The sequence below is a fragment of the Oenanthe melanoleuca genome, chromosome 2, assembly GCF_029582105.1.
Source record: "Oenanthe melanoleuca isolate GR-GAL-2019-014 chromosome 2, OMel1.0, whole genome shotgun sequence".
NCBI lineage: Eukaryota > Metazoa > Chordata > Aves > Passeriformes > Muscicapidae > Oenanthe > Oenanthe melanoleuca.
Genome location: NC_079335.1, coordinates 54,843,094 through 54,859,346, shown reverse-complemented (window position 1 = coordinate 54,859,346; position 16,253 = coordinate 54,843,094). Strand labels below are relative to the sequence as shown.

The 16,253-nt window shown below is 33.7% G+C and overlaps 1 protein-coding gene across 7 annotated transcripts in view; it reads right to left on the bottom strand.

Annotated features, from left to right (window-relative positions):
* The window catches only part of CCDC102B (coiled-coil domain containing 102B), a 134,570-nt gene that overhangs the window by 91,535 nt on the left and 26,782 nt on the right, over positions 1-16,253 (bottom strand). For 4 of the 7 annotated variants that reach the window (XM_056485492.1, XM_056485493.1, XM_056485495.1 and 1 more), the window contains one exon: positions 1,935-2,039. The exons of the other annotated variants lie outside the window; for them this stretch is intronic. In XM_056485492.1, the coding sequence (XP_056341467.1) occupies positions 1,935-2,039 (105 nt within the window). The remainder of the gene's footprint in view (positions 1-1,934; positions 2,040-16,253) is intronic. 7 annotated transcript variants of the gene reach the window in all.

Here is a 16,253-nt window from a genome sequence, read left to right as displayed (position 1 = left end):
CTGTCTCCTCCCAGGCTGGTACTGGCAGAGGCAATACACTTGCCTGTAGGTGGGATCAAGGAATTCTAAGGTTAAGATGGAAGAAGGGGACAGCAAGGACCTTGTGAAATTAAGCAGTGACAAAGTCCTGCACCTGGGAAGGAAGAGTCCCTTGCAATGACATAGTGAAGCTTTTTCCAAAGCAGCTGTTGCCTAGAGACTGGCTAGGCAATCAGTCTGCTGGTGGTGTTGATTGCTTCTTCATCTCTTCTTTTTTTATTTTTATTTTTTTCCCTTCTCCCCCTTCCCAGTTATTAATCTGTCTTTACCTCAATCCATGAGTTTTTTTCTCAACTCTGCCCCTCCAGTTCTTTCCCCCAACCCACTGCTGGGGGGTGAATGGGGCTGGGTGGGAGCTTAACCTCTAGCTGGGGTAAAGCCATCACAAACCAGCTGCCCAGAGTAAATCCTGGATGTTTTTGAGATCTCACTGGACAAAACCTTGAACAACTCAGCCTGACTTTGGAGCTGATCTTGCTTTGAGCAGGAGGTAGGACTGAAGAACTCATGAGGTCCATTCCAGTCTAACTTGTCCTGTGATTCCATGTTTTGCAGTTATTTTAAATCAAATATGTGGGAGCTTTACTGACAGAGACCTGACACTAATAGAGAGAGTTGATCACAAGTATCTAATAGTCTATGCAACTAACAGTTTGTAAAAGAAAACCAAATAAATAAGCCAGCACAGACATATAAGCAAAAGAGATTTGAAATATAGTAATACACCTAAGCCAATGAGCCTCTTTCTGACCATATCTCCAACCTCAGGTTACTTGCATTACAAATAAATAAAAAAAATATTGATGTGATATGCATATGTTATCATAAAAATAGTAGTAAAGTTAAAATCCATTGTTAGTTATGTGAGATATGTTATAAAGGTATGCTTATAGGCATGAACTTCCTTTTGCTATTACTCAGTCATGATGGAAACAGAAAAATCTTATGATTACATTTAACAGCAGACATTAAGTATAAAATTTCTCTCTCAGTCTTTCCCAAGAGAAATTACCTAGTTACTAATCCCCAAATCTAGTTACTTAGAATGTCATTATTTAACAGCAAATGCACACAAATTAGATTAAGTTATTGGTTATTTAGGAAAAAAAAACCAACTTACTGTTTCTCACTACATAGAATAGGATGTGTACATTTAGTGACTGGTTGGTGGGTTTGGGGGCCTTTTTGCTTTCTCTTTTTTGAACTTTCAGAGTCTCAATGAAAGCAGGAGCCTTCTGGATCATTATTTAGTTATCAGCATAGAAAACCATAAAATAAAGTCCAAGAGTCTCTGAATAAATTCTCAAGCTAGTTTTAGGAGGATAACAAATGAACAGATCTTTGGAGGAACAAAAAATAAGGAATAGGTGCTTCCTTCAGTTCTCCCTCTCCCAGGAAGAGATTCAATGCTCAACAAGACAGGGAAATGTTTTTTGTCCCAGTTTTTTTTTTTCTTTGACCTTCATCAGGACTCTGCAGCTTCCAAAGCTTACTTAATGTCTTCTGTTCCTCCCAGCCTTTGCTTTTGCTTCCTAATCTTGTTATACTCGTCATTTCTCTCAGCTCCTTTTAAAAATGAACAGATACTATTTTCTCTTTCTGCACCTTACAGAAATTCTAAGCCACTGAGGTCCAGTTGTTCAGGTCTGGTATGCAATAAGGGCTGCTTTATCTTGTATAATCTTTGTTTTAGGGACACCTTCTGACATTTTGAAATAGTAATTTTGAGTGTGAATGCTCCTGAAATAATCCAACCAAGTAATACCATTAAACTAAGTAAAAATAAGCTAATTTTTAACCAAAAGCCTACTTTGTACATTTTAATGATCACAACTCAGTTTAGTTAGTGTTGCTTAATTTTTTTTCATCTCCAGAGATTCCTAAATTTCTTTTACCTGCATTTTTAGTTTTCTGGTCTCTTCTTCCAAACTTTGTTTTTCTGCTTCTAGTTGCTTTCTCTCTCCCCATTCAGAAGCATTCTTGCACTGCATTCTTTCCAGCTGGGAAGGTTGAGGGTATGAGGAAGAATAACCGAAAAAGAAAAAGAAAAAGAAAAGAAAAAGAAAAAGAAAAAGAAAAAGAAAAAGAAAAAGAAAAAGAAAAAGAAAAAGAAAAAGAAAAAGAAAAAGAAAAAGAAAAAGAAAAAGAAAAAGAAAAAGGAAAAAAAAAAAAAAAAAAAAAAAGAGAAAGAGGAATAATCTGATTAAAACTCCCTGGTTTTCTGGTTTTCACTGGGTGAGGCTAATGGCTTCATCTCAGAGTAAGGTGGGCATCTTAGAAATCAGCCCAAGGTGTAAGTTTCCCATATTTCATAAAGTTAAATATTTGAATTTGAAAAGAAAATAATCAAGACAGTACATTTTTCATCAAATGTACCTTTAAAAAAGTAAATCATAGATAATTTTTTTAAATACAGTAACTAGTAATGAAGTCTTATTCTTTTCCTGCTATTAATGGAAAAGTACTATTTAAAATAATATAATGTTTTAAATAACACTGAGACTGATTTTGGCTTGACAATGTCAAACTTCAGTTTTTATTCTCCAAAAGACAAAAAATCATCATGTTTTTATTCTGTTTACAATTTAGAAGGATTGTAATAAATGTTCATTAAACTGAAGAAGTTCTAAAGTATATCTTCAGTACTATGCATGGTTGTCCCCATAATTGGAGGAAAGACTTTTTAAGTTTTCATGCTAATCTTTTTCTTGTGGTCACAATCTTAAGGGAAATATTATCTTTTATGGCCAATGCTGTAACCTTATTTTAGGATAACTTTATGAATTTGTTCATCAAATCCACATGTAGGGTGAATTAAATGAAACAAAAAGACACATTACTAAGTCATACAGAGTAATTACCAAAGAACTGATTTATTCTTCAGAGACAATGACATAGAGGTTTTTGTCAAGGCTGCATTAAACACTTTCCAGACTTCAAAAAAAAAAAATGGTAAAGTGAATTTATTTTTATAACACAAACCAGGCACTTATCAGGTACTAATGGAAATTTATCATAAGATTATTATTTACAAGTACTTAATGTTAACAAGTTATTATTAACTGGTAGATTAAAAACTGTGAAAATAAAAGTTTCCAGGTTCTTTTACTTTTTAAAAGGTTCTTTTAATTGAGGTAAAACAAAGAAGATAATTGCTAATATATTTTTTTAAAAAGATCATAATTTTAAGAACTTTTTACAATTTTAAGTTCTGTGAGAACCAAAATCGATGGTTTAGAAAAATGGAGACTGAAAACATTGTGAGACATTTCTTCTTTGAAAAAACAGGATATCTGTGCCAACAAGGCTTAAGAAAGAGCCATAGAGGTGTATTTTTCCAGTTCTATTGGTTATTTTTATTCTAAAATCAATTCCTGGCAAATAATGAAAAGGTACTGAATGTAGAGCAATGACAAGAAGCTGCTACAGCCTAAAAGAAATGTAACTCTGATCCTGTGAATAGTAACAACAATATTATCTAGATAAATCAAATTGCAAACTGCTCTGTTCCCACCTTATTTCTGAGTAAATAAAAACAATTAGAAATGAAATAAAGTTAAAGAAAATCCTTCAGATTTTCAGAGGACAGTAAAAGTTATTGTTCCACTCTGCTCTGCATTGCTGTGGCCTCACCTCAAGCACTGTCTGCAGTTTTGGGCACAAGTCATCAAACTATTAGAGTGGGTCCAGAGTGATAGATTACAAGTTGCTAATTCCAACACACAAGTAAATGCTTGAATCTCACATGTTCCTAATGATGGCTTTAAAATCTATCCACTGGATTTCTTCACAATAGTTGGAAATTAAGGAATCACATTCCCCTATTTAGCTGCAAATATTATTTCTTCCTCACCAAAGTTGCACATGTTGTTTAAATACACAAGCCTCATATTTTTTCCTAAATAAATATGCAGGCATAATTATCATTAAAAGTATCCATGAAAGTTCCAGAACATGAGAAAACCTGTCTTCTTGCAAAGGACCTGCCAAAATACACAGCTGAAATTCTAAGTCTGAAAGTTCACCTTTCCACAGTGTTGACAATCAATACAAATTCATTTTTGTCAGACATCAAATAGAGAGAAATCACAAAACCATCCAAGGCTGAATTTCAGTCAAGAAATTAAGCAGAAGATTACTATCACTTGAAGATCTGATGTCAAAGATAAATTCATTTACCTCTTTCTGTAAAATTTCAATTTATTACACCCAATATGCAATTATGATAAATTTACATATTTAACAGTCCAGATTTCCAGCTGGGATAAGAGTTCATTTTCTTGCTATAGCTGGTACAGTGCTATGCTCTGAATTTAGTATGAGAATAATGTTGACAACAGAGGGAAGTTTTTGCTGTTACTGAGTAGAATTTAAACCAAGTCAAGGTGGTTTCAGCTTCTTGTACTGCCCTGGGAGCAAAGAGGCTTGGGCTGCACAAGAATCTGGGATGGACAGCTAACCCAGAGCAGCCACAGGGATATTCCATTCTATATGATGCACTTGTGTGGAACTCCAGATTCTGATTTATAAAGAAAAGTGAAAGCTTAAGAAAAAATTTGCAACATGTGAAAAAACCTTGAGATCTTTAATTTTCCCTTAAAATGCAAATATTTTCTCTCCATAAAATACGTGTGCAGGCTTTCAGTGAATTTTACTTTTTAATAAGAAGACAAGAATAATGGTGGAAGGACAGAATGAGGTCAAGGTAGTGTCAATGAAGTGGGTAATTGCAAAGGTGAATGGTGGAAATGAAGTACAGTGCACTGACCTTTTGAAACTGGATAATTACATCTTAGAGCTAACCTACACCATTTTATGACTAACATGAAAGGCAGAATCCTGAAAAAAACAGACACAGAAAAAGGAACTCCACCTTGTACTGTTCATTAGCAGGAAAATTTCCATGCTCTTGTTCAGTTTAAGGCAATATAACAGTGGTTGAGGTTCCAAAAGTTTTACTGAAAGGAAGATTTATCTCCTTCCCCTTACTCAAGAAAAGATAGAGTAGGATGAAGGGCAACAATTAAGGTGTAATGAATGCAAAAATAAAGATGATGAGGATGAAATATTGTAGTCAATATGATTTCAGACAGAAAACAAAAGAAATTTCACCTACCCTTCAGATTTTTTTTTAGTGCAAAGATTTGTTAGCTTCCTATAAAACTTGGAAAAGATAGGAAAATGTATTTAGAGAATTATGGTCTTCAGCTTTTTAAAAGTAGTATTTAAAATAGAGTTGGAAAGCACACAAGTATTATATTAAGAAAACCCTGTAGTTTTGATCTGATCTGACTTGACAACGATGTTAGAAATAAAAAGCTGCCAATCCAACCAGAAATTCTCCCTGTAAAATTTTTCAACTACAAAACTGGTATTTTCTTTACCAAAAGCATGCTCTGTGAAAGAATATCTACATATCTCAAATAAAAGCTAATTTGACTGAGAATAGAAGAGTTTTATTTATTTATTTGATTTCCTATATGAATTTTACACAACCACATGCCATCTGTCTTTATATTTGGAATCTACAGGCAAGCCAAATGAGGTCTACAGACCTGTGACCCAGAGATGCAAGAATTTCTGTTTAAACTAGTGACCTCAGGCAGCCTCACTCAAGTACAAATGTAAAACATCTGCTTCTGTTTGTGCAGATCTAAAATGAAAATTTAAAATCAAGATGATTTTTTGTCTTTAAAATGACTTTGCAGGGCTTTTTCCATGTTCCAAAGCCAGATAGATGAACACATATTTTCAGGATTTTTGATATACTCACTGTATTGTACATGGAGGTAATTTCCATTCATCTATGCTACAAATTATTCTACAGAATTTAAGCAAGAGGTATATTAAACAGAAAATTTAATAAGCCACAAGTTGATTTTGAATTAAGGACCACGACACTCTCTTAAATAAAAAAATCCTATTGAAATAACCGTAAGTCTTTGATTCATACAGATTTTTTCCCCACAGATACTCAGAAAACTCAGTACAAGAAGCAAATTTTCCTTTTCTGTAACTCAGACAGAAATACTGTATCTCAAAAAATGTCATATCCAACAGCCTTCTCAAAGCCAGAGCCAAGAACCCAACAATTGTGCAGTTTCACCAACCATGTTCCAAATTATTGCATATTGATAAGAAATGCAAGGACAGAGAATCTGTCCTTTCACAGTTTATGAGATGTAATAAACTTCCAAAGCATGGAATGTGCCCAGCTGCTAGAAGGAATGGCAAACATGCAGCTTCCTTAAATATGGCACCTAGATAGATTGGAGCAAATGAAATGAAACCAAGCTCTGCCTGAAGATCAAGCAAACATCAAGCAAAAGCACCAAATTCCTTCATTGAATTCACTGTGAAACACTGTACTGGGTCTGAAGGTATTTTATCAGTGGTCTAACAAATGCTTAAAGATAGTCTCTCAGCACAACTGGAAAAAAATTCTGTGGTGCAGGATCAGGAAAAAACTCATACTGTCAGAGGAATCTTCAAAGAGATACACAATAGAAGAAAATAGTTACATTGATGAACCTGGCTCTCTTAAATCACATACAGGTTTACTTCAGCTGTATCTACAGAATTTGGGAGATGACAATGTCTCCACTCCACTGTTCACCTCTCTTTGAGAAAGGTGTAAGAGGATGATGGATTTCACATAGAAATACAATCATGTGCAACTGGATGGAAAACAATTCCAAGAACCTTTGTTGCTTGCAAGGTAACCCTTATTTTGTTGGGGTATAGGGGAGGGAGTTTTTGGGTTTTTAAAAAATTATTTTCTAATTTCTATTCTTTGTTTTGAGATTTCTACTGTTAAAAGTCTGTAAGAACATGAGGAAAACTGCCAAAACTCATCAACTTTCCTACTTCCAAGATCAGCACTGTTGTAGGCAGGTGTGATGTTTGCTGGCAAGCAAAATTAGTACTTAGCATGGGAGACACTGGGCAGTTTGGCAATGATTATTTCCAGCATGTCTGATACTTTCTAGAATTCTTTTCTTTGTTCACCTAAAAGGTGCAATCAAAGACTACCAGAATCCACAGCACTTTTTCCCCAGGAAAGGAAAGACAAATGTTGGCTACCTTTTTATTTGACAAATGCTTCAATACAGTAAAAAAAAATTTACTCTGTTTTTTTTTCTTATTGTATGCAAGTCTGCCAAGAACACCATTTAGTCCATCAGCAACTATACTGAAAGCTTGATAAATGTTATTGTGCTTGACAATATCTTGAGACACCAAGCCCTGCAAGAAATTGAACTTTCAAATGAATGCTTATATTCATAACAATGCCTAGCAGCAGCATATTTAGTAATCAAATATTTCTTCCTCCTGGTTCTACTCAAATGCTTAAGTCTGCTGCAAGCTGATATCATTGCACTATTCTGACATTAAATGGAAAGTTGCTGATTTACCAGTAGTTTTTTCCTCTCTCCTTGTCAGCACACAGAGAAAACTCTTTTATGTGTATGACTAATTTAACAGAATCGATTTATGCAGGTATATAAGTTGTCCATAGATATATAAAAAGCTTTAAGCACGAAACTTTACAACAATCAGAAATAATATATGCAGAGAAGCATAAATAAGTTCAAAAATAAGAACATAGTCAGTTGGATAAAATTACTTTTGATCTTACAGATCTTTCTCTCTGAATCTGGCACTGCTTCTCATGTTTCTTGTGAGTTCAATGGCACATGGACTATGTATTATATTAAAAAATAACACCTCCTGTTAAGGAGAATCTACTATTCATTCAAGGAAAACACATTTTCTATCAATGTCTACCACAGAAAATTATCCATATGCCTATCCAAATTTCTACTTTCACCAATTATTTGCAAATAATTGAATACTTCTGAGGAACTACCTCTATCTACCTAAACATTTGAGATAAATAAAGAGAATACCAACACATAATGCACTCATTTCTACTTTAAAATTGTACAAATTTTTTTCTGATATATTTTATGCTATTGTACTATTCTCAGTGTTCTATTGATAGATAAGCCAAATGTTAAACCATTTGTAGGCTCTCTTGGAAAATAAGGGACTTTCACCCATTGTTTAAAACAAACAAATACAAAAATGCTGTTTTCATTTTTACAACCAGGCAATATATTAAACATATCCACATGTCCTGATTAGCCAAATCACTAATGCACATGAAAGATGAACCATTATTATACTTCATTATCTTCCAGAACTGAATTCAACAGTCTGTAGCTCAGAAAATGCAAACCTCCTACATTACCAGTACATACAAATATCTATTATTTTTGTTATGAGTATAGTGTGTTTCAACTGAGAGAAACACAGAAAACAGATTCCTTCATTTTTTACTGGAAAATGTACACTTGATAATTTTGAGAAGTAATGTATATTCTATATGAAAATTTAGTTAGTGAAAACAGTTAAAATAATAAAAACTAAACATCAACACCTTCGCCTACCTTTTAAATTATAACAGAGTATCAGCCTCATCTCAGTATTTATTCTTGATGCAGCTTTGTCTCATATTTGCTAATATAAATATATCAATATTTTGCTCTCATACCCTCATATTGTCCTAAAGGTAGCAGGCCATATATTTGCATACCTCAAAATAAAATATTTGGGTAAGAACCATTCCTCGGTTTTGTCAATTATATTGATATTGACTGAATTTCAAAGTAGCCCAGATAAAATCCCTGTGAGTACATTCTCCTGGCTGAAGTTGAAAGTGTTCTGGTTTAAGCCTCTTCCTGACCTGACTTTCTGGGCATCCTCTCAGGAATCACTGAGATACTTGTGGGTATCTGCTGCTGCCACACAGGCAGCCATGGATGTAACTGCCCCTTCACCCCCACAAAATGTTGTTTGCTGCATCTCAGACAGAATAAATGCCCCCACAGGAAAAATGAAAAGCTATATTTCTAAATTAGAAAAAAAGATATGAAATCTGTAATCTGCTTCTCCGACATTTTAAAAAATTTCCTATAATAACTAGTGCCTTTTTTTTTTTTTCCCCTGCAGCTGGTTTATGATTATCTCTCAATTCCAAATATCTTATCTATCAAGATACTGGGAATTTTCCAGAATTTCCCTGAAATTCTCCTCTCTGCCCTCATAAGATGAATGTGATAAGTGAGAGCTATTTTCTCACTGAAAAAAACTGCAAAACATTACAATTAAATTACCAATAATAAATTGTCCATCAAGTCATTCTTCCTTTAAAATCCTTACTGTGGTTTAGAAACAAATGCTCATATTCTCTTAATTTATATATAGCCAAGCCATAGATAACTTCATGCAGACCTTATGCCTATATTGTAATATGGGCAGCAGCAGAAGGAGTTTATTTTCCATCTCTGTCTGGAACTAAGACTCTCACCTCTGGCTCACACCACAGACCACTTGGCTGTCCTAATCTTCCCTGGACCACCCCAATTCTAGTCCCACTCCAACAGCACCTCTAAGAATTCTCTTTTGCTCAACCTGAAGACAAATTTCTGTTTCTGGGGCAAAGAACCTCACCTCCAGAATTTCTGTCAGCATCACTCACTTCTCCTGCTCTGTATTTCTCATTCTAGCTTCTGTTCAGCTATATTCCCCTGCTACTTCCATGGCTTGCTGTATTTCAAAAACACTCATGGTATGAAATGTACCAACATCTACATCGAATGTATCTTAATCAAATGCACCAAAAAGGTGCTTCACTAGCTTACTTCAGTAATTTGACCACAAATTTACTAATAGTTCCCTTTCACTATGGTCTTCCAAACTATCCAATATCAGCTTTCTATCTGAGTTCCTTTCTAGTCTACTTCATACTAACCACTTCCAAAAGTTTTCCCAGTTTCTGGAAATTGCCCATGAGTCAAATATGTTTCATTCTTTCTTGTACATCTGAAGAGAATGATTCTCAGAGTAATTCCTGACTGAAGAAAAAAAAGTTGAAGCATTGGTTCCATAATTCAAGTACTATTTACTGCTAATTTTAATTAGCATCCTTTAATTAGCCTTTTACTTGAAGGCTATTTTTTTAATAATGACAAAGCCAGTCAGATTCAAGTGGTTACTGTATTTCTATAATTAGAAACAGACTGAATCTAAAGTCATTTGAAAGCATTGGGCATCTTTTTGCAGCTTACCTTTTACTGCAGGCTCTTCAAATTATCTTGTTGTTGTTGTTGTTGTGGTGTTTAGCAAAATATTGGTGCTTAGATAATCACGACCTCACATAAAAATGGATGTACAAGATGCTGTTTTCTATATTCCTAAATGGAAATGATATCTGACTAACATGACTAAATTATCAAACTACTTTTCCTTTTTTGACTAGAGATGAACATAACAATTAGAGTTCTAACCAAGATTAATCTACACAAACATTAAACAGAGGTTTAGGTAAATTTAAAATGTTCTCTGATCTGTTCAAGAAAAGAATTCACATTTCAGCTAATTCCTTGGAGAATACTGCTTGAAATTTATAAGGGACACATGCCAACCAGAACTCAAAGCTTGACAAGCCATCACTCATTCAGAGTGAGAATTCCAATGTAGTAACAAATTACTATTTCCTTTTGCTACTATGCATGGAGAGGTCAAATTTTTAATCCAGAGAATAAAAAAGCAAAAATTACCATATTAATAATAACTAACTGATGTAAGAACTGTAGCTCAAGTCAATTTAAAAAAAAGTTAAAAAAAAATTCACACTTCAATACTTACGTTTCACTAACAAACAAGGTTCAACTTGAGCTCTTGACATTTACAACAAAGGGTTTGATTTGTGTGTTTTACAAACAGTGGCATGCTTTTCTTGTAGCTGATTGGATTATGACAGAACACCACAGGGGTGACAGTGGTAATAGAATAAACAAACTGCATTAAAAATCCTAAGTAAATAGCAAAGATTGTTTTAGGCATAGGATTACAGTAAATATTTTTTCTAATTTGAAATGTCAAAGGTTAAATGATTTTGGGCATTCTTAAGCAAAAAAAGATAGGAAGAAAAGCAGAAACTTTCATCCCTTAATCTTCCTCACTGACATCTTAGCTTTATGAGAGGGGAAGGAGGCAGGGAGGACTCCTCACTGTGAAAAGTTCAATTCCAGACATTCTGGTTGTATTTCAAAAGAAGGTAGAATAGGCCCATGCTGAGAACCATTTTTTTTTTTTTTTTTTTTAATGATGCCTGAAACTTCTTATTAAACTCTGCTTAATTCCCTTTCCATCTAAATATTGTTGCAAGACTGAAGTTTCTCAGTTTAAGAGTTTTTATGATCTGCATTTAGCTTATTTCTGTTACTAGTGTCCTTATCGGGGGGAGGGATCGTGTATGTATGTATGTGAAATTTTGGTTATTTTACCTATTCAAACCTAATAGAACAAGCTTCCTGACCTAAGAAACACAGACTGAGCCCTAGGAGACCTGATACTGGCTAATTCAAAACCCCTCTTTAATAGCAAGATAGAAAATAGATTATATGCCTGTGAGTAGAAATACATGTACAGATTTTAATGGAAGCAAAAATGAGCCTCTATTCTTTGGAAATAAATGACCAGACCAATTAAATTTTCATTCATAACTTTCAGAGCAATAAAAATTTATGTATCATTTAGAGAAGTTAATTTTAAAATTTGCTATTTTTACAAATAAAGAGCCTACAAATTTAATTGCAGTCCAAACTATAAAAGCTTGCCTCCTGTTACTTCAAATAGTTATCTATTGCTGTGTGTTTATGGAGTTATTATTAGTAATTAATTTAGGAACTAGAATACGTCATAAGCCATTCTAATAAGTACTGTAAAAGGAAGTTGATGACCCTTCCTCAAAAAACACAGGGATTTGTCATAAAAAGATGAATGCAGTCATGCAGAAAATCATCTGGAAAAAAAGACTAATTTTATTTATTTGTTTGTTTGTTTTTGAAGTTTTATTTGCTGTACAGAAGGTAAATTACTCTTTTGCTTACAACCAATTTTTTAGTCAACTTTCCATCCTCAATATTGTTGAATTGAGAAAAATGTATAGCTAAATAAAGAACTGTGAGGAAACAAAAAAATCAATAATAGCATGATTAGAAAACATTCAAAAAAAGTTCAAATTGTCCTTGATTAGGAAACATTCAAAACAAGTTCAAATTGTCCTCTGTTTCATAAATTTCCTAAACTGTATGGGCATTACATGTTGCAGATCAGAACACTGTTTTTCCCAAATTTAATTTTTAATATGAAATTATTAAATTAATGCTATTAAAGATATAATAGGAATGCTAATTGATAGATTGGAAAATAAAATATTAACTAAACTTAACTTACAGTACAATTTTTAATATAACTGCTAATCCATCATAAAAAAAATATATCAAAATGACAGCAACAGTCAAAGCCTCTACATTTAACTCAGGGACTACACAAGTTCACTTATCTTACAGATGAGGACTGTTGACTTTTCAGATTAATGGTCAGGGGATGCTGGGAATAGGATGTTTTCTGTAACTGTAGGTCTCTACAAATAAATACGTCAGATTACTAGAATACTAAACAGTGTGAAACCACACTAGAATTTGTAATCATTAGTTTTCTGTTGGAAAAGCACCCATACCAACATATTTAATTAAAATTTGCAAGTCTGATTTGACATAATGTGAAGTATTGAGGAAAATCAAAATGGCATCAAGGTTCCTTGGTGAGTACCAGGCACATTATACCAAGGTTACTTAAAGTGCAGATGAATTGCACTATAATACACCAAATTCCAAAAGCTGTCATGTTCTCATGCAGTGAGCTTTATCCTTAAGCATTAACAACTTATGCTAAAAGAGAGAGATTAAACCAGTATTCAAGCTTGTTTTCTGAACTGTGAGTTCAACAGGATTCAAGAAATAGAGGAGATGACTTTGCTCAAAGAAATTTGAAAGTGTTATGCTGCTTAGGTAGCATACAGCTCTCCTTGCAGAGTAAGAGCCTGAAATATGCAGATTTAGTCGCTTGATAAGCAATTACATAAAATAATTTCTGTAGAGCAGTGGTCTGGTGGCAAGTGCCTGTAGCACTTGTACTGTACTGCCTGCAGTTTACATGGCATGTCTTCTGGTTTATCTGAGCCTCACCCACAACAGAACATCACACTGGTACTCTGAAGTAACAAATGTCCCTGAAGAATCCTCTGTTACAATTCCTAATCACCTGTTACTTCACAGCTTAGGAACTGGTCCAAAGTTCATTGACATCAGCAGGTTTCTCATCGACTTCAAGGTGTCCCCCAAGCTGTTACTTGAAGAAATATGCAGTACTCCCCCAATGCAAGCATGGAAAGTCTTGTTTCAGAAACAATGGAATGAAATTATCTAAGGCTTTTTTTCCCAATCAACCTCCTCCTAAATTAGATTTTTAAGTGATGCAATGCTATCCTTATCGAGGTAAGGATAGAAAAAAAAGAACTAAGAGCAAAATGCTTGTATCTTTAATTCAACACCTTTAATGCCATTAATTTTCAACATTCTAACTGTTGTTACATTTAATTCTTCAGTGGTTTGTTACTTTTTTCAAGTAATTTCAACCCAAGTTGATTTTATGTGGATGAATAATAAGAAAGCACACTAGCAGAAATATTTACTTAACAACTAAATTAATGCTTAAATATATTACCAAAAGGTAAATTCAGGACAGTTAAACATATACTAAAAATTAGATATTAAAAAGTCTTTTGTTTTGTTAGTTATTTTTTTAACTATACACTGCAAAGAATTAATTTCTGATATAGAGAGCCATATGGTCAACTAACCACACTAATACATTATTAGGAAGCAACTTTGCCATAATTTTGGGTCTTTCAATCTGAACTAGAGAAAATTCATTTCATTAGAGACTCAATCATAGAATCATAGAATGACCTGAATTGGAAGGAACCTCAAAGATCTTTTAGATCCAACCCCCCTGCTCTGAGAAGGAGCACCTTGACTAATCCCTAGGACCAAGATCACTCCATGTACACAAACACACAAACACAAACATACACACATATCTAGAAGTTTGTGTATTTGCACATTCCTCCCTCATATTCTTCATTTCATCACCAAGTTATACTCTCTGCCAGTGGCAGAACAGGCTAAACAAACCTCCTCAAATGGTTTTCCTTTCACAGAAAATCTGTGTACAGAAATATGTTTCAGTATGCACACACATTTTTTTCTGAACATGCTTTCTCACAGAAATAACTATTCATCTCTCAGTTGTCTTTAAATAAAAATGAAACAAAAACCTGGTCTTGCTTGGTGTTTCCAGTGCAAAATGTGTAATGAAGACAGAAAATATTGACAAGTATGACTCAATGGAGTTTGAATATCTTGTCAGAAGCCAGTATGAGCAAAACAGTCAATGAAAATGTAGACTTATCCTGCACTTTCCACATTAGATTTGTGGGAAAATAAACATCGAATGGAACTCTAATTTTATGCAGCATGACAAATTATGCTGGACACTAAGAACATTAAGTACATAATTTCCAGAGATAAAATTAAATATGAATGGGGATCTGATTTATGAAAACAGTGGAAAAAAATAGTTAACTCTGAAGGAATTGCTGCTGAAGCAACAATGCAGAATTCTTTCCTTACTCTCTAACCACCTGTCAATTACTGTAATTTACACATGAAAAAAATGTGTATATTGAAAGTAATATTTAAAGTACTTTTACCAAACCAGGAGCCAGATGTGTAGCACCATTTTCATCCCATTTCAGCCAGTGTGAAAATTCCACAAGTCTCCCAAACAAATGAAACATTGAAACCAGTAAGGAGCACTGAAAATACTAGACCTAGTCTTAAAATAATGAGATTTTATTACAGGAAAATTAAGTGCACCAAGATTCCATTCTATAAAGTCATTTGCATTCTAAAATAATTCAGATGTTGTTTACAGAAAATTGCCTAATGATATTTTAAATCTCAGCCTTCAGGCTTCTGATATAAAACTTTATAAAAACTCCTTTAGCATACTAAAATAGACTACTGCCTATTCTCTAGTGTATAAAAACACTATAAAGTTGGTTTTTGTAATAAATTTGTTCCTATGATGCAAAATATGTAACATTTCTGGGCATCTTAAGTAAGAAATTAAATAGAAATTCACAGTAGCCAGTACAGCCACTCAGGCTACTGGTTTATGTCTGATAATTATTATGCTTTCTGCAGGATTCGGGGGACAAACAGAAGGCATTTTTTGAGTCAGGTGAAGAGAATGGGACAGAATGAATGATCTTGCTATAATATATCTAAATTTTCTGTAAAATTATAAGAGTATCACTTTTTTATTTCATATATGTACTAATTGAATGAAAAAAGCAATTTCAGGTAAACAGCTGTGTAACACCTTCACACTAAAAGGTAATTTCAGAATAAAGATTTCTGGAGAAGGTAGAAATCATGCTGAGTCTTAAACAAGATCTACCTGTTGACAACCTGAGCCTCCAAATAGGCCATTCCATTTTAAAGAGCATTTAAATGTTTACAGTGATAGTAGAAAACTTGATTTATCCAGAAACTTCTCTCACATCAGTGGAGCTTCCTTCACCTGGGAGCAACAGGTAGGGAATCATTCACAGTCTCTTAATTAAGGTAATGGTCCTAAGTAACAATACACAGACTGTTGTAATATAGTGTAAAATATCTATAACCAGAGAGACAGAACTGAAAACACTTGTTTTAAAATATTTTTAAAGACGGGAGTTTTTTGGCTCTATCTCAAAATCAATAGATGGTGGCTTACTTTCAATTGTTAAAAAAAAAAAAAAAAAAAAAAGAGGAAGAACAGAAATGTCTCTATGCCTCTGCCAAATATACAAAATGCTCATTTAGCCTGCTTTCCTTTTTGTCTAGGTATACTTTTTTATCACTGATGCTCCAAAAATATTTAAGTACCAATTAGTGTAATTTTTGCCTCATATCCGACAAACTGGGATAGGAATTTCCCTCATTAACTACCAAAGCACTAGATAATGTAGAGTAACAGAACATTCTGTATTACAGCCAACCAAAAATTCTTTTAGACAACACAGAAGTCACTGCCTAGAGTGGCATTTGTAAGTCTACAGTGCACACCAGTGGAATATAGTAGTACATGCATTTTTCCACTATTTTCAGTATAATGTAAAATTGCTTTGTAAATATTCCATCTTATTTAACTTTTAAATGACCAGAAAAGCACATCTTTCAGGATTTATAAAG